The sequence below is a fragment of the Pecten maximus genome, chromosome 1 (assembly GCF_902652985.1).
Source record: "Pecten maximus chromosome 1, xPecMax1.1, whole genome shotgun sequence".
Lineage (NCBI taxonomy): Eukaryota > Metazoa > Mollusca > Bivalvia > Pectinida > Pectinidae > Pecten > Pecten maximus.
Window position 1 is genome coordinate 37,496,444 of NC_047015.1, and position 26,792 is coordinate 37,523,235.

The 26,792-nt window shown below is 37.2% G+C and overlaps 2 protein-coding genes across 2 annotated transcripts in view; one reads left to right on the forward strand and one right to left on the reverse strand.

Moving 5' to 3' along the window:
* The window catches only part of LOC117332589, an 86,968-nt gene that overhangs the window by 53,497 nt on the left and 6,679 nt on the right, over window positions 1–26,792 (reverse strand). Inside the window, 3 exon segments of the mRNA XM_033891564.1 lie at window positions 17,444–17,592; window positions 18,519–18,666; window positions 20,131–20,223. Coding sequence (XP_033747455.1) covers window positions 17,444–17,592; window positions 18,519–18,666; window positions 20,131–20,197 — 364 coding nt within the window. The 5' untranslated portion in view covers window positions 20,198–20,223.
* Window positions 1,353–15,728, forward strand: LOC117332543. The gene is made up of 2 exons (XM_033891495.1): window positions 1,353–2,420; window positions 13,790–15,728. The coding sequence occupies exons 1-2, from the start codon at window positions 1,404–1,406 to the stop codon at window positions 13,808–13,810; spliced, it is 1,038 nt and encodes a 345-aa protein (XP_033747386.1). The 5' UTR covers window positions 1,353–1,403; the 3' UTR covers window positions 13,811–15,728.

The window sequence follows — 26,792 nt, forward strand, 5'->3', positions numbered from 1 at the left end:
TACATTCATAAACCTCTTCCATACAAATTCTTAAAATACCTTAAAACTAAATATTTGAAGCTGCTTCTTTATACTGGTCTAACAGGTCTAAATTATGAATCAGTAGTTTTACTGAAAATTTATATCTAAATGATGGGTGCCAACTTGGGCCATTCTGTGGCCCCTCAAGAATGGTCCCTCAGTGACACCAACTTGGGCCATTCTGTGGCCCCTCAAGAATGGTCCCTCAGTGACAAAGGGGAAAGCCAACTTGGCCAACTTGGGCCATTCTGTGGCCCCTCAGTGACAAAGGAGAAAGCCATCTTGGGCCATGCTGTGGCCCCTCAGTGACAAAGGGGAAAGCCAACTTGGGCCATTCTGTAGCCCATCATGGTCAGTGATATCTAGTTGATATGCAGCACTTATATGTCTAATTTTCTGCAGAAAGATATTTCAAGGTCATCTGTATAAGTGTGCTTCATCCAACATACCTTTCTGGTGTGCTTTTAATAGAAAACCATAAGTGAATTCAGCTAAAATATATATACATTGTAGGTGGACGACGCTACGCAGGACTTTATAGGTAGATCTCTAGATTATACTGGTTTTGAATTTCAAGGTACGGGATGCTCCATTGTTTTTCATGAATGATCATAACTTACTCTTGACTCTGAGAAAGTGTTTTTTTATTTCAAGAATCTTTTCTTGGTGTGTAATGTCCAAAAACTGTAACAAATGTCCTCAAAATTAAGATAATTTGTGAAAATTTGGCCTGCTACCACATCACAAAAGAAATACATTTATCATATAGTTAAACCAGGAATCAAATTTCAGTGTTGACAACAAGTCAAATAGCTTAGATAAGTTGATACCATGTTACTTTAAGGAAACAAAATAGTCTCCCACTGAAATGTGCCTCTGTTGAAATACTTCCTAACTACAGGAGAAGTGAAACCATTATTAGTTCCTCGTTGGGACTTTTTCCACAAGAGATGGATCCTTGTTGAAAGACATTAAAAATCTTTCAATATATCAAGTAAAAGATATTTAACCCAGAAATCTTAAAACAGTGATTATCAAGGTCACATCATCACATTACAAACTATAAATTTGTAGATCAACAAAGGATTGAGTTACTGTTTATATGATGTAAATAACATGAATAGCTGCCTTTTGGTCAATCTAAAGACATTTTTGGGTGTTTAAATAAAGTTGACCCATATTGTGACCTTAAGCACAGGTTATTAATTCTATCAAATAATTTCAATGTTAATTTTGTAAGTTATTTGTATTGGCATTCATCTCTCACTGTGAATAATGTAAATAATGTAAATAATGTAAACCACCAATTTTCAATATAATTTTGGTGTATATTTTCTCAGGCAATAAAACATTCCAATGTTTTTTATGTTAGTAGTGCTGGTATGAGTGACATCGACTGTGATGACGATAGCATTGAAATTTGTTGCTGCATCTGTATTGGAATCTTTGATTTCCTCTGTGATGATGACGATGATGACGATGATTCTTGTTGCATTAAGCATTTGGATTGTGATTGGGACGAAACTGAATGCAAAAACCCATGTCGATGTAAACGACGACAAAATCCACAAAATTCAAATCAACACCAACAAAATCTACTGCATGCTGCAAATGTACAACGAACACAACCATCCCAATCACTGGTAACACTGGAAAATGTTGATCCTGTCGAGGATGTAGTGACACAACTGTCCCCATCACTGGTACCACTGGAAAATGTTGATCCTGTCGAGGATGTAGCGACACAACCATCCCAATCACTGGTAACACTGGAAAATGTTGATCCTGTCGAGGATGAAGCGACACAATTGTCCCCATCACTGGCATCACTGGAAAATGTTGATCCTGTCGAGGATGTAGCGACACAATTGTCCCCATCACTGGCATCACTGGAAAATGTTGATCCTGTCGAGGATGTAGCGACACAATTGTCCCCATCACTGGCATCACTGGAAAATGTTGATCCTGTCGAGGATGTAGCGACACAATTGTCCCCATCACTGGCATCACTGGAAAATGTTGATCTTGTCGAGGATGTAGCGACACAATTGTCCCCATCACTGGCATCACTGGAAAATGTTGATCCTGTCGAGGATGTAGCGACACAATTGTCCCCATCACTGGTATCACTGGAAAATGTTGATCCTGTCGAGGATGTAGCGACACAATTGTCCCCATCACTGGTATCACTGGAAAATGTTGATCCTGTCGAGGATGTAGCGACACAATTGTCCCCATCACTGGTATCACTGGAAAATGTTGATCCTGTCGAGGATGTAGTGACACAACTGTCCCCATCACTGGCATCACTGGAAAATGTTGATCTTGTTGAAGATGTAGTTACACAACCATTCCCACCATTTGTAAAAACAGAAAATGTTGATCCTGTCAAAGATGTGGTGAGTATTTAACCACAATATCTCAATTTAGCTCCAATCACTGAACAGGGAATAGATTCAGTGATAGAAGGAACAAAACAGAAACTACCAGAAAACAATGCTTGTAGGTAAATAGTATACTTAAATAAATATCTTGTTTTAGATCCATCAATTTTAAAGAATTTGCATCACTAAGAACAGATAAGTACTCATCAAGTTGGTTGACTTGACATAGTTATCCTGAATATTGTACTGTAATTACACTGCCGGGCAGAGTTCCCGAATATAGTGTTTACCAATATGTTAAAAGCATTTAGTTATCAACAGTGGACTATTGTTCTCAATCCTATAGCGTGGGAACTATATTCTACCTTATATATTGCTTCATTTTCTTTTCGATAGTATAATAAGCAATGTAAAATGGGTTTAATCCCACACAATATTCCGAAAACTAGTACCACCCTCTCTCAAATCTAAACTAATGTTTCTAATACTTATAGAGGAAAAAAGCCTGGGTATGAGGTGTATAATGTAGAGACCAACCAACCAATTGTTTTCCCATAGACCTTAGTGTTAACGTTTTGGATTATTTCATTCAAATTCTTGAATTGAATATGACGATTATGGTTTATAACAAAAGTTTAGGGTCTGATATAACACCTAATCAAAAAAAAAAGTTGGGTCCTTCAGCTCAAATTTTCTCCAGGGTAGCCATTTTGAAAATAGGTGAATTTCGCAGTAAAAATTCTCAAAAATCTAAAATGTTTACCTGTTTACTATTATTACGTGAACTTTTGGGAAAAAAACCAATCGGACTTAAGAAATTTATATCAACATTTCTTATTGATAATTACCTATCAGGCTACATATCTATTTTCTCACTTCATAACATACTGGCCAATCAGTGGCTGCCAGACTTTTTATCCTTGGCTCAACGTTCTATACACAGGGGCTGTTTCAAAAATATATTTTTCAATTGGTTGGTTGTTCCCTATAAGCTCTTTCGTTTTTTTAGACCCATCATTTTAAAACAATTAACATCATTGTATGTACTCCAGTCCACAGGCGCTTGCATAAAAAATGAGACTTAAATAAAAAAAAAAAGAAGGATATCAGTGGTATGTGTACTGTGTAAAAGTGAAGGCCGGAAACTTTGTCACGAGCCAAATGGCACCCCACTTGACCTCAATCGACTAAATATCACATTCATTCAAACTGACACAGCGCATACTATATACTACCGTCATACGTAACTTTCAGTCTCCACCTCTATATTTGGTAAGTAACTATCAGTCTCCACCTCTATATTTGGTACGTAACTTTCAGCCTCCACCTCTATATTTGGTACGTAACTTTCAGCCTCCACCTCTATATTTGGTACGTAACTTTCAGCCTCCACCTCTATATTTGGTACGTAACTTTCAGTCTCCACCTCTATATTTGGTACGTAACTTTCAGCCTCCACCTCTATATTTGGTACATAACTGTCACTCTCCACCTCTATATTTGGTACATAACTTTCAGCCTCCACCTCTATATTTGGTATGTAACTTTCAGCCTCCACCTCTATATTTGGTACGTAACTTTCAGCCTCCACCTCTATATTTGGTACGTAACTTTCAGTCTCCACCTCTATATTTGGTACGTAACTTTCAGCCTCCACCTCTATATTTGGTACATAACTGTCACTCTCCACCTCTATATTTGGTACATAACTTTCAGCCTCCACCTCTATATTTGGTACATAACTTTCAGCCTCCACCTCTATATTTGGTACGTAACTTTCAGCCTCCACCTCTATATTTGGTACATAACTTTCAGTCTCCACCTCTATATTTGGTACATAACTTTCAGTCTCCACCTCTATATTTGGTAAGTAACTATCAGTCTCCACCTCTATATTTGGTACGTAACTTTCAGTCTCCACCTCTATATTTGGTACATAACTATCAGTCTCCACCACTATATTTGGTACGTAACTTTCAGCCTCCACCTCTATATTTGGTACGTAACTTTCAGCCTCCACCTCTATATTTGGTACGTAACTTTCAGCCTCCACCTCTATATTTGGTACATAACTTTCAGTCTCCACCTCTATATTTGGTACATAACTGTCACTCTCCACCTCTATATTTGGTACATAACTTTCAGCCTCCACCTCTATATTTGGTACATAACTTTCAGTCTCCACCTCTATATTTGGTACGTAACTTTCAGTCTCCACCTCTATATTTGGTACATAACTTTCAGCCTCCACCTCTGTATTTGGTACGTAACTTTCAGCCTCCACCTCTATATTTGGTACGTAACTATCAGTCTCCACCTCTATATTTGGTACGTAACTTTCAGTCTCCACCTCTATATTTGGTACGTAACTTTCAGTCTCCACCTCTATATTTGGTACGTAACTTTCAGCCTCCACCTCTATATTTGGTACATAACTGTCACTCTCCACCTCTATATTTGGTACATAACTTTCAGCCTCCACCTCTATATTTGGTACATAACTTTCAGCCTCCACCTCTATATTTGGTACGTAACTTTCAGTCTCCACATCTATATTTGGTACATAACTTTCAGCCTCCACCTCTGTATTTGGTACGTAACTTTCAGCCTCCACCTCTATATTTGGTACGTAACTTTCAGTCTCCACCTCTATATTTGGTACGTAACTTTCAGCCTCCACCTCTATATTTGGTACATAACTTTCAGCCTCCACCTCTATATTTGGTACGTAACTTTCAGTCTCCACCTCTATATTTGGTACATAACTTTCAGCCTCCACCTCTGTATTTGGTACGTAACTTTCAGCCTCCACCTCTATATTTGGTACGTAACTTTCAGCCTCCACCTCTATATTTGGTACGTAACTTTCAGTCTCCACCTCTATATTTGGTACGTAACTTTCAGCCTCCACCTCTATATTTGGTACGTAACTATCAGCCTCCACCTCTATATTTGGTACGTAACTATCAGTCTCCACCTCTATATTTGGTACGTAACTTTCAGTCTCCACCTCTATATTTGGTACGTAACTTTCAGTCTCCACCTCTATATTTGGTACGTAACTTTCAGCCTCCACCTCTATATTTGGTACATAACTGTCACTCTCCACCTCTATATTTGGTACATAACTTTCAGCCTCCACCTCTATATTTGGTACATAACTTTCAGCCTCCACCTCTATATTTGGTACGTAACTTTCAGCCTCCACCTCTATATTTGGTACGTAACTTTCAGTCTCCACCTCTATATTTGGTACGTAACTTTCAGTCTCCACCTCTATATTTGGTACGTAACTTTCAGCCTCCACCTCTATATTTGGTACATAACTGTCACTCTCCACCTCTATATTTGGTACATAACTTTCAGCCTCCACCTCTATATTTGGTACATAACTTTCAGCCTCCACCTCTATATTTGGTACGTAACTTTCAGCCTCCACCTCTATATTTGGTACATAACTTTCAGTCTCCACCTCTATATTTGGTACATAACTTTCAGTCTCCACCTCTATATTTGGTAAGTAACTATCAGTCTCCACCTCTATATTTGGTACGTAACTTTCAGTCTCCACCTCTATATTTGGTACATAACTTTCAGCCTCCACCTCTGTATTTGGTACGTAACTTTCAGCCTCCACCTCTATATTTGGTACGTAACTATCAGTCTCCACCTCTATATTTGGTACGTAACTTTCAGTCTCCACCTCTATATTTGGTACGTAACTTTTAGCCTCCACCTCTATATTTGGTACGTAACTTTCAGCCTCCACCTCTATATTTGGTACGTAACTTTCAGCCTCCACCTCTATATTTGGTACGTAACTTTCAGCCTCCACCTCTATATTTGGTACGTAACTTTCAGCCTCCACCTCTATATTTGGTACGTAACTTTCAGTCTCCACCTCTATATTTGGTACGTAACTTTCAGCCTCCACCTCTATATTTGGTACGTAACTGTCACTCTCCACCTCTATATTTGGTACGTAACTTTCAGTCTCCACCTCTATATTTGGTACGTAACTTTCAGCCTCCACCTCTATATTTGGTACATAACTATCAGTCTCCACCACTATATTTGGTACGTAACTTTCAGCCTCCACCTCTATATTTGGTACGTAACTTTCAGCCTCCACCTCTATATTTGGTACATAACTTTCAGTCTCCACCTCTATATTTGGTACATAACTTTCAGCCTCCACCTCTATATTTGGTACATAACTTTCAGCCTCCACCTCTATATTTGGTACGTAACTTTCAGTCTCCACCTCTATATTTGGTACGTAACTTTCAGCCTCCACCTCTATATTTGGTACGTAACTTTCAGCCTCCACCTCTATATTTGGTACGTAACTACCAGTCTCCACCTCTATATTTGGTACGTAACTTTCAGCCTCCACCTCTATATTTGGTACGTAACTTTCAGTCTCCACCTCTATATTTGGTACGTAACTTTCAGCCTCCACCTCTATATTTGGTACATAACTATCAGTCTCCACCTCTATATTTGGTACATAACTTTCAGCCTCCACCTCTATATTTGGTACATAACTTTCAGTCTCCACCTCTATATTTGGTACGTAACTTTCAGTCTCCACCTCTATATTTGGTACGTAACTTTCAGCCTCCACCTCTATATTTGGTACGTAACTTTCAGCCTCCACCTCTATATTTGGTACGTAACTTTCAGCCTCCACCTCTATATTTGGTACGTAACTTTCAGCCTCCACCTCTATATTTGGTACGTAACTTTCAGCCTCCACCTCTATATTTGGTACGTAACTTTCAGTCTCCACCTCTATATTTGGTACGTAACTTTCAGCCTCCACCTCTATATTTGGTACGTAACTATCAGCCTCCACCTCTATATTTGGTACGTAACTTTCAGCCTCCACCTCTATATTTGGTACATAACTTTCAGCCTCCACCTCTATATTTGGTACATAACTGTCACTCTCCACCTCTATATTTGGTACATAACTTTCAGCCTCCACCTCTATATTTGGTACGTAACTTTCAGTCTCCACCTCTATATTTGGTACGTAACTTTCAGTCTCCACCTCTATATTTGGTACATAACTTTCAGCCTCACCTCTATATTTGGTACATAACTTTCAGCCTCCACCTCTATATTTGGTACGTAACTTTCAGCCTCCACCTCTATATTTGGTACGTAACTTTCAGCCTCCACCTCTATATTTGGTACATAACTTTCAGCCTCCACCTCTATATTTGGTACATAACTTTCAGCCTCCACCTCTATATTTGGTACGTAACTTTCAGTCTCCACCTCTATATTTGGTACGTAACTTTCAGCCTCCACCTCTATATTTGGTACATAACTATCAGTCTCCACCTCTATATTTGGTACGTAACTATCAGTCTCCACCTCTATATTTGGTACGTAACTATCAGTCTCCACCTCTATATTTGGTACGTAACTTTCAGCCTCCACCTCTATATTTGGTACGTAACTTTCAGCCTCCACCTCTATATTTGGTACGTAACTTTCACTCTCCACCTCTATATTTGGTACGTAACTTTCACTCTCCACCTCTATATTTGGTACGTAACTTTCAGTCTCCACCTCTATATTTGGTAAGTAACTTTCAGTCTCCACCTCTATATTTGGTACGTAACTTTCAGTCTCCACCTCTATATTTGGTACGTAACTTTCAGCCTCCACCTCTATATTTGGTACGTAACTACCAGTCTCCACCACTATATTTGGTACGTAACTTTCAGCCTCCACCTCTATATTTGGTACGTAACTTTCAGCCTCCACCTCTATATTTGGTACATAACTTTCAGTCTCCACCTCTATATTTGGTACATAACTTTCAGCCTCCACCTCTATATTTGGTACATAACTTTCAGCCTCCACCTCTATATTTGGTACATAACTTTCAGTCTCCACCTCTATATTTGGTACATAACTTTCAGCCTCCACCTCTATATTTGGTACGTAACTTTCAGCCTCCACCTCTGTATTTGGTACGTAACTTTTAGCCTCCACCTCTATATTTGGTACCTATAACTGTCAATCTTCTTCAGGATCATTTATACGACAGTTATGATTTTTTAATAGTTTTTCTTAATAGATTCAACACTGTAGGAATGTAATGATGACATACATCATTACAGAAGACCATTAAATGGAATGTGTGTAAGGGGAAGCAACTCCAAGACTTAGATAACAGCAAGAGAGCTATAACTATATTAAAGTCTTTGACTTACCAGTAACTAAAACAAATTTCCAGGGAAAAATATAAAAAAAAATAGACTCAAGCGTATTAATTTATTAGTACTGTGTGCTCTTAATTTGGCTTTAAACCACACTAAATATGTCATTTAACATATGCCAGTATGCTAGACAAGTTGCACAATCTAGGGTAGGCCCCTGAGATTAATTGTTATGTGACTTCGTTATTGCCAATGCTTTCTTAAAAGTATGGGACAAATATCCCAGAGGATATTGTAGGTACAACCATTAGAAAATTGACTAATTATGTGGCATCCATTTTTACCATATTCAACTTCCAATCAAGTGAGGCTTAGGACATTTTAGAACAAGAGGCCTAATAGGCATGTAGCTTATAATAAGGAGAATCAGGCTTTGCTGGGAATTTCATTTTAAGTGATTTCTAAATTTCATATCATTGCTGTACATGATCTTGATCAAAATGTTAGTGTTTGCTTTCAGCTGTAACAAGTCAAACATTTGGTGATAAAAGAATTTGAGTTTGTTTTAGTGTACTTAAATCACTATATAGCTTCATGATCTTCATTAGATAGATCAAGGTCAATCATTAATAAAAAAAAAATTGGGGCTTTCCGGATCTCACCATGCTACTTGTTAAAAGCACACATATGCAAAGGTGTTAATGCATGAACAGATCATATTGTTGGAAGGCTGGTGAGCTAAAAAAAAAACTTCAGGAAAAGTACTAAAATGTTGAAATTCAATAAATGCCAAGGTGTTAATGCATGGCCATATCATCTTGTATGATATTTAAACATGCACAACTTTGGACTATGGGGAGCATAGAAAAAAGGTTCTTCAAGGACTCTTGGAAAAAGAGTGATAATACCAATTGTTTCGGGTCTGATCCTGGTCACAGAACCCCAGATGAAGTGTATGATGGTGGTGATCTAATGAAATATTTACCTGATTCAAATCTTAGAAAAAATTTACCAGAAGACCAGCGAGCTGACCTTTCGTCAGTAATTTAATTTCTTCTTTAATTCCAACTACATGTAACTTTGCTTCACATATTCTCAAAATCTGTAACCATCTGTTGAAAATATTAGACTGGGTAACCTGACTTTGAAGTTTCCTATACATCCTTCTATTTTATTCAATTTTGTTTAATTGATTAAATCTTCAGTTAACAATTACTCATAGAGGATTTTAATTTTCCTTTGACAGTATATTTATGTCATATAGCTACATAGATTAGCGCTATAGTTATTTGCTGATATTTGAAACTGAGCCTGAGCAGTATGTGATAATTAGTGACCTGGTCTGCAATACTATCCTAACTACAGAGCTGATATAATGTAAACAGGATATGTGTGCCCTACATACCAAGGGAGTTCACTGAAGCATGACCTACATGACTGGATCACGCTTGTGACTGTGAGACAGGAGTTGATAGCCAGCTAGGCCTACCTACCCTTTGTCACCTGGGCCTACCCTTTAGTCACAGGAATATAAATCCTTAATCAGCATACATCTGGTTTCATTTAAGCAGTGACGGTACTAGGAACAGGGGTGAACATATTAACAGACTCGGAGTATACTCAGTTACAGGTAAGAATGTATACATGCCTTACACACGTACACATGCAGCAACACCTGGATTCAACATAACCAGGCCAGAAAGTCTATAGTGTGTGAGATTGTTGACCTGCTGTACTTGACTGGTTATACAAGCTTGTTAAATTGCTAATGACTTCAACATGATCGTGGACATTTTATTTATTACTGTATATCAGGATTAAGAATTTATAATCTTAAATCTACAAGTACAACAGCTAACATACAACAAACATCTCACTGATCCTCAAGGACCATGTACACATGTAGCTGACCTATGCATGCCTACATTTAGTGATAGTGATAGATTCATTCAGAAGTTGGAAAGTAGGAAGTAACAATGTGCATAACATACCTATTATGACATGTCAACCCCCCCCCCCCCCCCCCTCCCTGCCCCACTAATCTCCCCTTAGCTAGGAAAAGACTATACATTTTTCAGCTGATCAAGTAATACTGTCAGCCCCCCTCCCCCCCCCCCCCCCCCCCCCCAAAAAAAATTGATATTTTACAGCATAATATTGATATTTTCTCAAATAGAATATCTAAGAAAATATGTATGTAAAGCTTTATAATTAGAGAGGATATAGCTTTCTGATTTAAACATATCTTACTACAAGAGATATTAAATGTTTGTACAATAATGGGATTTGGACTCTATCTTACCACCTTTATTATACAATTAACTATTACACACATCCAACAGGAGGATTAGCCGGATTTGTGTTCCTCCCATACATTGATAGATATATACATATGATAGAGGGCGTACAACGCAGAGCTACAAAGTGTCTTCCGGGGATGAAAAACCTCAGCTACAGCGAAAGATTGGAAAAACTTCCAACACTGTCCTTTCATCGAGTTAGAGGAGATATGATTGAGTTATACAAAATACTCAATGGTACATACAACAAGGAATGATGTAATACCGTGGTGTTATGGGAAGACGTGTCACAGAGACACAGCGGAAGAGGAAACTCTAAGAAAATCTACCCGAAGCGAGCAACATCAGCAGCTACGAAAAGTACTTTCTCAATAAGGACAGTAAAATATTGGAACAGTCTACCTGAAATAATCGTATCCGTGCCCAGTATAAACATTTTCAAAAACGCTTTGGACAATCACTGGAAAAAAACAAGAAATCTTCTATAACTATACAGCTGAAATAACCATATAAAACATATATAGTAATATACTGGACTGAAATTTAATCTTAATGTATTTGTGTACATGTTTTTTTATATGTGTTATGTATATATATGTACAATGTATATAAATATCTGTTTTTTTTGGAGTCTGGTATAGAGGACTATAAAATGTCCTGAACCAGAAATAAACTTATCTTATCTTATTCCATTATAATACCACCAGCTTCATGACTGAACACTGTTACACATGACTGATAACTGATTGCACATCCTGAATACATGACAACATATCAACATATTAGATCGGTCACACCTGTACAATACTAGGAAACTGGAGAGTGTGCTCCACCATCTGAACTGTAGGCGGGTAATGTACCGTATTTGACCTAATAAGGGCGCCTGCCCTAATAAGGGCGCCCCTACCTTTTTTCAAGGAAATACATCTTTGACTGAGTGTCAAAATGGTGTTCAAAAGTAATAATTCATGTGAAATATTTTGCTACTTTATGTGTTCAATTTTCTTCAGCAAATTAAGTAACTGGAACACATGTTTTCGCCACATTTTGTGTATTCCTACAGGCTACAGTACTCCTATAACATTGTTGGAGTACAGGCTACAGATGACATGTCAGTGCAAAGAGCACCCAAAACTAAACACACATACAAATAATAACTTACCATCTTTATTTGAAGATAAAGTAAAGACTTCATTCTTGTTGATAAATAACTTTTGTTCAGAACAGAAAGCTAGTAAAATACATTGTAAATCAATTATTAGGTCAAAGAAAACGATGTCTGATGTGATCTGGGAAATCACCTGTTTCTATAAATAGAACACAAAAGATTCCATTTGAACATAAATGGTGGAACACACGTTCTCTGGTCTAAAGATCAGCTGGCATGGTTTACAAGTTTACAGGAGTATTCAAGTCATGTTTAAGATAATATATGATTATGAATAGATATCTTCATCTGGAATATTTTTATGACTGAATATTTTACCGTTTCCACAACCTTGGGTATTCTGCTATAAGGTATAGTCTGTTTCATAAAACTTCAGAATAACTAATCTTAATAAGGGCGCCCCCACTGTCAATTACCCGCGCCCTGCGCCCTTATTAGGTCAAATACGGTATATATCATACTGCTGACTGTATATACTACAGGTATAGAACTATACACACAGGTGTACCAATAGACTGGCCCCTGTATCTAAAATATTGAAATTATGAATAAAATCGCTGCTTTATGATTTTGGTCTTCAGGATATGTCTGATTCTAAGTTTCAAACAAGGGGGAGATAATCTAGTATTTGAATTACTTAACACAAAACCTAGGGCTCAGATGGCCAATCTAGAGTACCAACCATTGCACCTGGTTCGTGACTTAAATAATTTTGACTGGCAAATTAAGCTTCAAGTATGATACATGACTGGTACTGAATCATTTCAATTTCCCTTAAGGGCCCTCTACTGATCACCTGGAAATTTCAGCAATAAATTAATTAAAATTAAAACTCTACTCGATAGTATGGACATACCCTGTATACATAAGACTCTCGTAAATACTGATGCATTTCAAAACAACAACATAAATTTCGCAAAATCACTAGAATTCACCTAAATATATATATCTTTTACCCCAAAAATCTCTCTTTCTAAAACTGAGAAAACAACATCTGATTTAATGTAGAAATCATGCCAATTTGGCTAAAAACTAATTTGTATATAAATTGGAAAAGCACAAATAAAGACTTTATATAATTTCTCAACATTAAAGGTTTTTAACCCACAAAAACAGGAAAAACAATTTGACGTAATCTGTAGGGGGTGTTGAGATGTCGTATACTACAATGCAACTATATTCCAGGTTTAGTTGCAATAACATCAACACTGAGAAACTGAGCTAATTAAACACACTACGTTAAATCCAGACTCCATGCATCCCTAAATTCTAGAGTCACTGAACCATACAACATTCAATGTATACAATGTACATTAATCTAATCTTTGTATACAGCTAACCTTTGTATACAGCTAACCTTTGTATACAGCTAACCTTTGTATACAGCTAACCTTTGTAAACAATGTACATTAATCTAACCTTTGTATACAGCTAACCTTTGTATACAGCTAACCTTTGTAAACAATGTACATTAATCTAACCTTTGTATACAATGTACATTAATCTAACCTTTGTATACAATGTACATTAATCTAACCTTTGTATACAATGTACATTAATCTAACCTTTGTATACAGCTAACCTTTGTAAACAATGTACATTAATCTAACCTTTGTATACAATGTACATTAATCTATCCTTTGTATACAATGTACATTAATCTAACCTTTGTATACAGCTAACCTTTGTATACAGCTAACCTTTGCATTGATCATATGCTTCTGTTTATGTTGACAGTGCGGCTATGGGCGATATTGATTGTGGCGACTGTGATTGTGGAGACTGTGATTGTGGCGACTGTGATTGTTTTGGCGACAGCAACTGTTGCGGCGACGACTGCTGTGAGTGTAACTGTGGATTTTGTGGCTTCTGCCCATGTGACTGTGACTGCTGTGGAGGAGACAATGTTACCCACTCAGATGGAGCTGGCCACCACCATCACAATGGCTGCAGCTCAATAGTGTGCTTCTGTTTCTATGATGATAGCACGGGTAATTGCTGTGGTGATAGCTCTACAGATAGATCCAGACGACGTAGAGAAGATCCTCCACCAGGATCATACTTACAGCAAACTGAAAATCCACAGATACAGCAACCATCGGCTCCAGTGGATGATGGTGAACCACCACCATACCATACATTGTTTGATCCTGACAAAGATGTAGTGACCATTCAGCCACAGAATCTCAATTCAACAGACCATCCTATCACTGAACAGCCAAAGGGCACAGCATTGTAATGCCATACAATGGTAATATGTAAACAACTATTGTCCAATCAACACTAACAAAGCTTGTGAACTGTTAGTATAGACATAGCCAATGGAACATTTTCCATCTCTCCCGTTAATTTTTGAGGTGACACCATATATTATTTAGATATCTATATTTTAGATATCATAAGTATTTACAATGTCTGAAATAACTATCATTTTGTTGCTTTTACACTATGCCTATGTCAGCATGATGTAAGATTGTGAGATGATCACCTACAGCTAACATAAACTGGGGAAGATCTATAGCATAGCCTTTCAATTTGTGTCTCATTTCAAAAACTCAATATGTCCTGAACTTCATCGCATAATACGCATAATAATTCCAACATATATTGTTTGAACCTCATTGTGTAAGCATTGACCATCCCAAATGTGTGTGTAAACAGTAGCCTCCCTTTGTTGATTTCCATATACAATAAACATTTGGTCAAATTCATGTTTCAAACCTGTTGGTCACCAACGTAAAAACCTGATTCAGCTCGGGACGAAACGAAGAACTTGATTTCTTCTACACATGTGTCTGATTTGTATTTCTTGCCCAAAATTTTGCGACAAAGTAGTTTCTGATCTTATGGCCTCTACTACTACTATATTTACCTGGTGTAACAGTTGAAGAATAGGTCGGACATATTTTCAGTTTTTCTACAAGGATCTCTAAGTTTTAACACTCAGCACAGAGTATGTAGGTACTACCACATAGATATGTAGCGAACTAATTTCCACTGAACTATATAACTATATATGCAATAATTTTTATCAATTTTATTGATGAAATAATCAAAAGGATTAACAAGGTCAATACAGAGGACATATGATACATTACATGTAGAAACATGATGGTCTATTAACAATATAATTATACATAAGTTTAGAAAATAGATATTTAATTCAGATTTCTATTATATATTGATGCAATGATATTGATACGTTTAATATATATTTAACTGCTTTAGATGTTTAAATATGAAATGCTTCAGGTCACATCAATAGAGCTAATTTTGCTCATGCTGTTGATGGTGTCATTGACAATATCAGCTCATGCTGTTGATGGTGTCATTGACAATATCAGCTCATGCTGTTGATGGTGTCATTGACAATATCAGCTCATGGTGTTGATGGTGTCATTGACAATATCAGCTCATGGTGTTGATGGTGTCATTGACAATATCAGCTCATGCTGTTGATGGTGTCATTGACAATATCAGCTCATGCTGTTGCTGGTGTCATTGACAATATCAGCTCATGGTGTTGATGGTGTCATTGACAATATCAGCTCATGGTGTTGATGGTGTCATTGACAATATCAGCTCGTGCTGTTGTCATTGACAATATCATAGATTATTTTTATATACCACTGCTGTTCATGTTTACATCAAACACATTAAAAACAATAACATTGAAGACTTGTGTTAATTGTTGTTTATCTTAGGCACAACATATCCGAGATAGGTCACTTAGGTCTCTATACAATACATAACAAGGCACAACGTTGGATTTGAAAAAGCTGTCATTGATTTTCCCCTCAATAAACTGCAATTTGAACATGAACAATTGCATCAGAAAAATAAACAAGATCAAGGCCCAATGAGCCTGTATCGCATACCTGATTCTACAGCAACTTTGAAGCTGATCTAGGTAATTTCTGAAGATATAAGCTGATTACCAATTAATTCAGATATCAGAGTAGGCTAGGCTTATTCATGTCAATAAATGTTCTACTCCTTCATTCAAGCACACTATTGGTGTAATAACCAGTCTTCAGGTCTCTCGGTTATCGAGAAATCATTTGTTTTTTTACCACTGTGACCTTGAATATAGGTCAAGGTCATTCATTTGAACAAACTTGGTTGCCATTTACTACAGCATGCCACAGAACCAATATCAAGTCCCTAGACCTTTTGGTCATTTGGCATGAGAAGAGGTTGTTGAAAGACTTCAGCCTTTTTGACCCCTGTGACCTTGAACGTCAGTCATTCATATGAGCAAATATGTAGCCCTTCATCCAAGCATGCTACAGGCCCAAAAATAACTCTGGGCCTCTTGGTTATTGTGAAGAAGATGTTTAAAGATTTAAACCTATTTGAACCCTTTAATCTTGAATGTAGGTCAAGTTACGTATATCATATGAACAAATATGGTAGCCCTTTATCCAAGCATGCTACAGGACTAATGTCAACTCCCTTAGCCTCTTGGTTATACAAAGGAGATGTTTAAAGATTTAAGCCTATTTGACTGCTGTGACCTTGAATGTAAGTCAAGGTCAACCATTTAAACAAACTTGGTAACCCTTTACCCCAGCATGCTACAGACTTAATGTCAACTACCTGGGCCTCTTAGTTATTGAGAACAGACCATTTTAACATTTAAATTTAAGCCCATTTGACCACTGTGACCTTCAGTGTAGCTCTCAAAGACTCCAGTAAGACAACATTTACAGAGAGTCTAGATACTTTACCCACCAAACGTACAGGAATCCCTTTACTTCACTTGTGTAGTCTCAAAGACTCCAGTAAGACAACATTTATCGAGAGTCTAGATACTTTACCCACCAAACATACAGAAATCCCTTTACTTCACTTGTGTAGTCTCAAGGACTCCAGTAAGACAACATTTACAGAGAGTCAAGATATTTTAACCACCAAACGTACAGAAATCCCTTTACTTCACTTGTGTAGTCTCAAAGACTCCAGTAAGACAACATTTATCGAGAGTCTAGATACTTTACCCACCAAAAGTACAAAAATCACTTCACTTCACCTCTGTAGTCTCAATAGCTCTTGTTAGGCAAAATGAATTATGTTGTAGGCCACAGACTGGAAACAGTATGTGTGGACTTTCATAAGATCAGACAACATTGGAATCAAATTATCTTGCTGTTAACATACATACTTTAGGTGTAATCTTACTTTAGCGAATTTCACATGAAAGCATTCAACTTAATTATGGTTGTGCTAATTGTAGTTTCTGTATATTGTTTTCTACGACAAGTACTCTCAAATTTATCATTGTCTGACTTCACATCTTACCATAAGTGTATCAGCATTCTTTCAGACGTGTTAGTAAAACGCAGGCATCACATACTTTACAGAAAAGTGAAACAGGAAAACAGAACTTACCCAAGGCATTGAAGGAAGACTCTCGGGCACGTAGTCCATACTGTGTGATTTGATTGACCACTTTGTCATCTTTCACAAGTAAGAAAGCAAACTGATCTTGAACATCTCTCGTGTGTCGGCCATCTTCCTTCAGCTCTGCCCTTTTGGTTCTGAGGAAAAATAACAGAAACTTACAGCATACATTTATCTGACTCGACCATGCTCCAATAGTAAAACCAAAGTTGTTAAAGACAACATAGTTCGCCAAGTGGGTTGAAATTCGGAATGAGTTTTTTTTTAAAGTGGTTTGAAATTCAGCATAAGTTTTTTTTAAAAGTGGGTTGAAAAATCTGGAATTAGTTTTTTGAAAAGAAGGTCAAAGGTCATAGCAAAGGCCAGCAGTTCCAGAAACATAGGACCAATGGAAAGGATTCATGTCAAATATGAAAGCCATATTTCGTAGTTAACATATTGTGGCCAAGGTAAAAGATTTTAAAAAGTAGATCAAAGGTCACTGTCAAGGTCAACAGGTCCACAAACGTAGTACCAATGGAAAAGTCTTGTCACAAGGAACACACATTTCAAATACCTAAGCTGTATACTCATTGGTATAATTGACACAGCACTGTTTTATAAAAAATTTAACCTAGCTGTCTGGACAACACTGACAACTCAATGATCCCTACACATGGGGTATAACAATAGCTCCCATGGACTTCATCTCAGCAATATTACTAAAATCTAGCTCTTTTATTCCTAGAAAACTAGAAAATGTCTGCCACTTGACACCCCGAAACACAGTTTGGTAAAGGATCGCATCAGAACTTCCTCAGATGAGCTAGTTACATTGCATCGGGACAGGACTGGAAGGGACGGGATGGGACGTAACACAACAGACATGGGTAACATTATATGCCCCCCCCCCCCCCCCCCCCCCATTTCATGGCGGGGGCATAATGAAAGTGCTCATTTTGCAATGTCTAATAATTAAATATATATTAATTATAAGATGAAATGAATTTTTTTTTAGCAATTTTGCTGGACTCCAATAGACATGGGTAAATACTTATGGTAATGAGGATGTCTGGATACCTACCTGTACTGTTCATCGAGTTCCTTATTGGTGATGAGTCGGACAGAGGTGATCTCCCATCCATTGTACTGACTATCCAGATAGGAATGTTGGGCTGTACTAACAATGTCCTGGGCATCGCGACTCTTTATCGCCACATTTCGAACGTTATCTGCGCAAAAAAACACAGCAGGATTATCATAAAATTGTTTTTTCTTAAATAACTGGGGGGAAAAATCAGTTCAAATATAAAACCAGAATTTCCATGTGATTGGATACTTGGATATGTCACCATCATATTTATTACATTTTTATCAGTGAAATATGCAAAATTATCAAATAAATACAAACTTAGTCTGATACATATTTCATCACTGCTTATGACATCTCTAAAGATGATATATAAATAATGATATTTTGTTATTGACCATGCCATCAAAACAGCACTTTCTTTTACCACATTGAAAAAACTATGCATTTTTTTTTTTTTTCGGACCTGAACGGATCCCGGAAGGGAAGGCAGAATTATTCGTTATTTAGTGTAAAAGCAGAAAACAATGAAATTGCATTGAACAGCACATTCAAAATGAAGCTGTCCCGAGATTGGTAATGCCCATAGGATATGACACTGATGTCAAAGATTTTGATAAAATAAAAAATAATAAAAAAGTGGAAAAATAAATGATTTCTTATTGAATATAAGATACATTTCACTTGTATATGACAGAACATAAAGATGGTGAGATAAATCATATATTCAATGCGAAACCATGAATTAACCTTTATATATATAGCATGTACATGTAAGATACATATATGTAGGATGATAGCAACCATGAGTGAGGAATACAATATACAGGGTATATGCTATATAGCTTGTATTTGTCCTTTCTTTTTTCAAGGTCACATTTCTGTTTTTAATGAAAGAAATTTATAATATCATTTAAGTTCATCTAAATCTTTAAATTCTTGTGTTATAAATATAATTCATAAATGATTTCGCAAAATCAAGTTCACCTATATCTGTATACCAGATCAGTTTAGGATCCATTGATTACTTCAAAAGACAGAAACTCAGCTAATTAACAGACTGCAACAATTATCTTAATTACCTCATTAAATATTCAATAATTCACCTGAATAAAAATTCAATAAGTCAAATAACTGTATATAGGAAGTAGTCTACACAGGTTTCAGGTTTAGTATACCAGGAGAATTTTAGCTGATAATTTCTTTAAAAAACGATTTCATAATTGTGCCTCTCCTAATGTGTGTAAATTTTTTTAGTCAGACACCAGTTCAACAGTCAACGCCAAAGACATACACGAGCCCTTATACACCCTCTATGGGTATTTAGTTATTTGTCAATTGTTATAGGAGAGGGAAAATGCAACGACTAGACCGCGACTCAAACCCAGGACCTCCAAACTCTAGATAGACACTCTAATCAGTTGAGCTACCTGGCCATCGATCAGTACTCAGCCCAGTCCAGTTCTGCTACATATATATTCATTGTTAACAATTCAATACCTTCAAACTGTGGTATCTTAAAAGCAGGAAACCCCAGATAGAACACTGAGAGCAGTATATTTACAACATTAACACAACAAACTAGTATCACAAGGATGAAACTGACCTTTACTTGACTGTTTCTTGATTTTTGGGAGGTTCTGGACCAGGCCACCAGACTGTGGTTCTGACATTCTTCCTGGCTACATCGTTGAGATATCTGTGGAGAAAAAAGAAAGTTTAAAATCTGTTTTGTAGTACTCACCATTATCTGAAGCATTACGTTTGATTTTACATAATCAATCGAGCCAAAATTTCATCGGCATAACATTTGTAGCGGGACTGGACTGGGTCGATCATCGGTGACCAGGTAGCTCAATTGGTAGAGCATCCGGCTAGTGTTCGGAGGTCCCGGGTTCGAACCCCTGTCTGGCCGCTACATTTCCTCCTCTCCTGTTACAAAATTGGCATCTAACGTGGGGATTGAGCTACCTGGTCGCCGATGATCGACCCGGTCCAGTTCCGCTACACTCTTCCCTCCCTTTTTTAAGTCTTCGACCCCGAAGACTTCACAACTCACAACCCAGGTTCAGGTATCCCCTTGTCAAGTATTCACCTCACTTGAATCAAGGTTTGGTCACAGGCACCAAATGTAGTAGGAGTGGAAAAATGCATGGCCAGACCGGGGTTTGAGCCCGGGTCCTCCGAACACTAGCCGGATGCTCTACCAATTGAGCTACCTGGTCGCCGACGATCTACCCGGTCCAGTTCTGCTACACATTCTATATGTATCTTTTATGAATTATAGGTATACATGTATAAATAGCATTGTAACACTAATGACAAAGGAAGACAATTTAATGACTCTTGCCCTGACCGGTCCTCGAAATCATGATCTACGACACCTAATCACCCAGCCATAAAATTACCCGCAGCTTATACCACTGCACTACATCTACACTCTTAAAAAAGAACATTTTATTGGCGCAGTGATGATTGGCCCGAAACCCAGATATGGTCATATAGTGACAAATCATCTAATAGACGATACATTCTGTACATACCAGTACATGGATGTGAATTGTACACATATTACATATATTCACCGAAGTACAACTACGACAGGTTTTGTTTATTTGGTTTATTTTGTTTAATGTCCTATTAACAGCCAGGGTCATTTAAGGACATGCCAGGTTTTGGAGGTTGAGGAAAGCCGGAGTACCCGGAGAAAAACCACCGGTCTACGATCAGTACCTGGCAACTGCCCCACGTAGGTTTCAAACTCACAACCCAGAGGTGGAGGGCTAGTGATAAATTAAAGTGTCAGGACACCTTAACCACTCGGCCACCGTGGCCCAGGTGAGACTACGACAGGAAATTCAAGTCTTTCAGATGTTTCAATTTTGCAATGAAGGTCAGCCCGATACCCTTACATGATCATATATTGGCATTAGATAGTCTATTAAATGATATGAATACCTGGATCTATATGTACATACATACATTGATGTGAACTGTACACATATATGTATGCAACTACATATGTACAGGTATAAATACAGAGACCATTATTTTTTTGTTCATTTTGATCACATTCAGTCTCAAAATTTAGTATGCACAACTATATATATATAGGGACCATGAGGACGAACCAAAATATCTACATGAAATGTTAGAAATTAGATCAATCGCGTATTAACTATTTGGGGAAATAGCGGCAACAAGGATTGTTAACAGACCATGACAGACATGCTAGATAATGATAATGGGCTAAAAAGGGACAAAAAGGAAAGAAGATACCTATGGAGTACTGTTGATCTACACAATCATAAATATCACGTCAAAAGAGAAGAGGATATTACTCAGAAAATCATGGACATCTTAAAACTGAATAACCTCGACAAGTTGATTATAAGGTGACTATTTTATAAGGGAAGAAAATTGATTTATAAGGATATCAGTAAAGGACATCACTCCTAAAAAATCCATTGCAGTCAATATCTATTTAATTTGAGCACTGCTAAATATGGTAATATGTATAATGATTATGACCGATTTCCAAAAAAAACATGGTTAAGAACACTATATGTACTGAAGAGTGGTCGGTGGCACAGCGGTTTCACTTCAGTGGCTGGGTTTCCATTCCTTCATCAAAAGCGAAAATAAGGTAAAGAAATATATACTTTATGAAATAAGAAATGAATATATAATTAATGGCAAAAACCAGAAGGGACCATGATTAAAATTTCTTAACAAGAAATGCTAATGAAGGAGTACTAGATTTGCATGTGAACTTTTAACAACTAAAGTTGCCAGTTCTCACTTTGACTAATTTTCCACAGCTCATTGTCTCTGGACTGTAAAGCGACTCGCATCGCTGAATGGTTTGATTCCTCAAGTTACATAAATCGTTTGCTCTTCTCCTTTAGCTTGAAGTACTATGTACACTTGTATTTGGTGCCGAGCTGTTACTGGAATTAGGGTTGTGCACTGTGTTGTCTTTGAGGAAAAATATTTAGAAATTAAGGAAAAGGGAGTTAATTAGCTAGAGATATGCAATCTTACTCAACCTAATGTCAAAATTGTCTTCAGCTCTTCAATTATAAAACATCCATCTAGGTAGTGTAGCATGGCAGACTTAAATTGTTAGCCAATATAAGGAACCAAATCAAAATCTGATCTATATGTTTGTAGGTAAAAACATTTCAGAATATATTAAACTAATTTTGCAAAGGGAGATAAATCCTACAGGTGTTCCCCCAATACAAGGTCAATATTTGAGGACTATATGAGCTTTTGTGCCTACCAATAATGAAAGTAACACCGAAATGTACAGAAAAATGACATTTCGTACACAAATACCCCCATCTTAGCGGTAATTAGTGATACTTTGGGTGGAACTTAAAATTTTACGGACTTAATACTTGAAGCACTTTGGTTTCCCTTGAGAGTAAAACTGCCGTATTAATGTAAAAATGATAACTTTTACAACTTGGGAAAAATACACATTTCCCATTTCATTTTGGCGACCTACGCTTTATTCAAATGAAGGAAAGTCCCTTTAACAGTTCTTCAGTGTAACTGTCAATCTACTCTAAGATAATTAAATTCAACTCTCTTACATTAACTCTGAATCAAAGGCAACCAGATGTTTTCATAGTCAAGTACTGTGGCCAAAGATCAGTCAGGTGTGACAGCTAGTATACCAACTGTCGAAATACATCTACATGTGATTTAGTTTCAAATATATAGCAGGTAAAAATACAAGAGATCCCAGAGGGATCTTGGCGCCCACCATTGAATGATCTTCATAGGTTCCATGTCAGATTGATCTTTTCTCTACTTTTCCCTTCTTCTAAGTCTTACTAATTTGTGTAAATTCAGAAACAGCCCTCTATAGCTAGTACTTTTCAAACAAGGGGAAGCTATATATAAAATTTAAGATTTAGCGATAATGGCTGTCTGTCGACCATGTTGTTTTTGGATTGGTCCCAATATGCAAAACTAGGCACTGAGGGGAACCTACATATGAAATTTGAGAAAGATCCCTTCAGTACTTTCTGAGAAATAGCGATAACAAACTTCAATTGTCAATATCCAAGATGGCTACCTGTCAGCCATGTTGTTTTCTGATTGGTCTCAAAATGCAATATGCATAACTAGGCACTGAGGGGAACATATGTATGAAATTTGAGAAAGATCCCTTCAGTACTTTCTGAGAAATAGCGATAACAAACTTCAATTGTCAAAATCCAAGATGGCTGCCTGTCGGCCAGGTTGTTTTCCGATTGGTCTCAAAATGCAATATGCATAACTAGGCAACAAGAGGAACCTACGTATGAAATTTGAGAAAGATCCCTTCAGTACTTTCTGAGAAATAGCGATAACAAACTTCAATTGTCAAAATCCAAGATGGCTGCCTGTCGGCCATGTTGTTTTCCGATTGGTCTCAAAATGCAATATGCATAACTAGGCACCAAGGGGAACCTACATATGAAATTTGAGAAAGATCCCTTCGGTGCTTTCTGAGAAATAGCAGTGCTTTCTGAGAAATAGCGATAACAAACTTCAATTGTCAAAATCCAAGATGGCTGTCTGTCGGCCATGTTGTTTTCCGATTTGTCTCAAAATGCAATATGCATAACTAGGCACCAAGTGGAACCTAAATATGAAATTTGAGAGAGATCCCTTCAGTACTTTCTGAGAAATAGCGATAACAAACTTCAATTGTCAAAGTCCAAGATGGCTGCCTGTCGGCCATGTTGTTTTCTGATTGGTCTCAAAATGCAATATGCATAACTAGGCACCAAGAGGAACCTACATATGAAATTTGAGAAAGATCCCTTCAGTACTTTCTGAGAAATAGAGATAACAAACTTCAATTGTCAAAATCCAAGATGGCTGCCTGTCGGCCATGTTGTTTTCCGATTGGTCTCAAAATGCAATATGCATAACTAGGCACCAAGGGGAACCTACATATGAAATTTGAGAAAGATCCCTTCAGTACTTTCTGAGGATTCGCGATAACAAACTTCAATTGTAAAAATCCAAGATGGCTGCCTGTCGGCCATGTTGTTTTCCGATTGGTCTCAAAATGCAATATGCATAACTAGGCACCAAGGGGAACCTACATATGAAATTTGAGAAAGATCCCTTCAGTACTTTCTGAGGATTCGCGATAACAAGAATTGTTTACGGACGGACGGAGGGACGGACGGACGGAGGGACGGACGGACGACGGACCACGGACGCAGGGCGATTTGAATAGCCCACCATCTGATGATGGTGGGCTAAAAATCCAAAATATGTTGAAGAATTGCACTTACAAAGATTCTGGAGCAAAAATTCAAAGTGTCAAGGGCAATAACTCCAGTAAAAGTAGTGGAACTGAAAATTCATTTTTTCAAAGGCATTTAAATTCTTTTCTTTCCCTGTGGTAAATTACAATGAAATCCAAAAAAACTCTGGCATAAAAAGTCTAAGTGTAAAGGGTAATAACTCACTGAACATTTTCAATCAGTAATTCTTTCTCTTAATATTCTCGTTCTTTCTTTGTGCTGATACTCAAAGTACAAGGAGCCATAACTCAAGCAAAATTAATCATCCTGTCAGAAATTCCTGCCTTTGTGCATTATGGTTTACTTTCACTGTGGAAAAATGCAATGAAATGCAAGAATTGTGCTTACAAGGCAATATGGAGCAGAAATTCTACATGTCAAGGGCAATAACTCCATTACATTTTAAATAATTGTTACCAAGGTTACATAAGGAACATCAACTTGTTTTTCCTCAAAACTGACAAGAAATTTTACAACCAAGGCAAAAAAAAAAGACCAAGTTTTCAAGAAGAATAAGCATCTTCAGCTTACAATTTAATCCAACAGAAATCTTAGATTTCCATTAAAACCAAAACAAACCAACCCCCGAGCCCCCACCCAACATGTATTACAATTACACTACACAGTGAACAGGACACAAATTTAATAGGTCAATCAAAACAACCACTTAATTTGGTTTTCACTACCATAGCATCCAGACAGGTCATCGTGTGTGCATGAGATTTATCAACGACAGACATTTGGTGGAAAAATTGTCTGTGTGCGGGGCCGTGGTGGCTGAGTGGTTAAGGTGTCCCTGACACTTTATCACTAGCCCTCCACCTCTGGGTTGCGAGTTTGAAACCTATATGGGGCAGTTGCCAGGTACTGACCGTAGGCCGGTGGTTTTTCCCCGGGTACTCTGGCTTTCCTCCACCTCCAAAACCTGGCACGTCCTTAAATGACCCTGGCTGTTAATAGGACGTTAAACAAAACAAACCAATTGTGTTGATTTACTTCTCCAAGCGAGGCCATCAATATATGCAAGCTTTTTTCCTCAATCATTTCTAATTGCTCAACCCTTATACCCGAAATATAACTGTGTCTTTCTAGTCATAATATTAGCCTGAATGTGAAGGAATCTAAATAGACAAAATAATACAATTCAAAGAGTGACCTTGAACTTCAACCCGTAAGAACATGGTAAACCTTTCAAATGTTACTGTAAATTGCATATTGACAGGTAACATTGCTCAACCTTAAATCACACGAATTCACAAAATAATAAGTCTGCCTGTTCAAATGCAGAGTCATGCACATATTTAAATGAAAAAAATAAGAAAATAGTAGATAATTGTTGCTTAAGAACCAAGTGGCAAATAATATGACCTCAGGGAATTATTCATAAGTTATAACTTGACCTCTAAACCCAAACTTGACCTTTCGTGACACGAGACGAGTATACTAAAGTATTTTTTGTCATCGATGACAACCAAATCTAGGCCAAATCTAGGTAATGTAATATTCAAAATTATAACTTGTTCAACTGTCATAACCATCAAATATTGCTAATATACTTTTTCGAAAGACCCAATACTTTCAAGTTTAATACTCTGGTTATTATGGTTTTCCATTAAGGCCTCCTCCTCCAAATTTTGAACCATCAAACTCTGTGGTCTTGACCTTTTATCCTAGGTCCTAGTAATAAATATTACTTAGAAATACACCAGCTCTAATCAGTACTAATAATGGTCCGATAAATGGAGAAGATTACTGGTACATATCTACACCTCCCCGTTAATAATCTTCCTGTTGCCAGTATAGATACCTCTATGCCAAAAACAGATTTTTAAGTACTAATGGTTTCTGTTGTTAATATGTATGCGATGAGACACCTGCTATATCCTATGATAAGTAACATATATAAAGCCATGTCCATGTTTTGTCTTCTGATCAGTTGTAGGCAATGTAT

Coding starts and splice junctions, on each gene's coding strand:
- LOC117332543 (XM_033891495.1), top strand. CDS start 1,404: ATGAGTGACATCGACTGTGATGACGATAGCATTGAAATTTGTTGCTGC. Junction 2,421..13,789: donor TTGATCCTGTCAAAGATGTG/GTGAGTATTTAA, acceptor TTATGTTGACAG/TGCGGCTATGGGCGATATTG.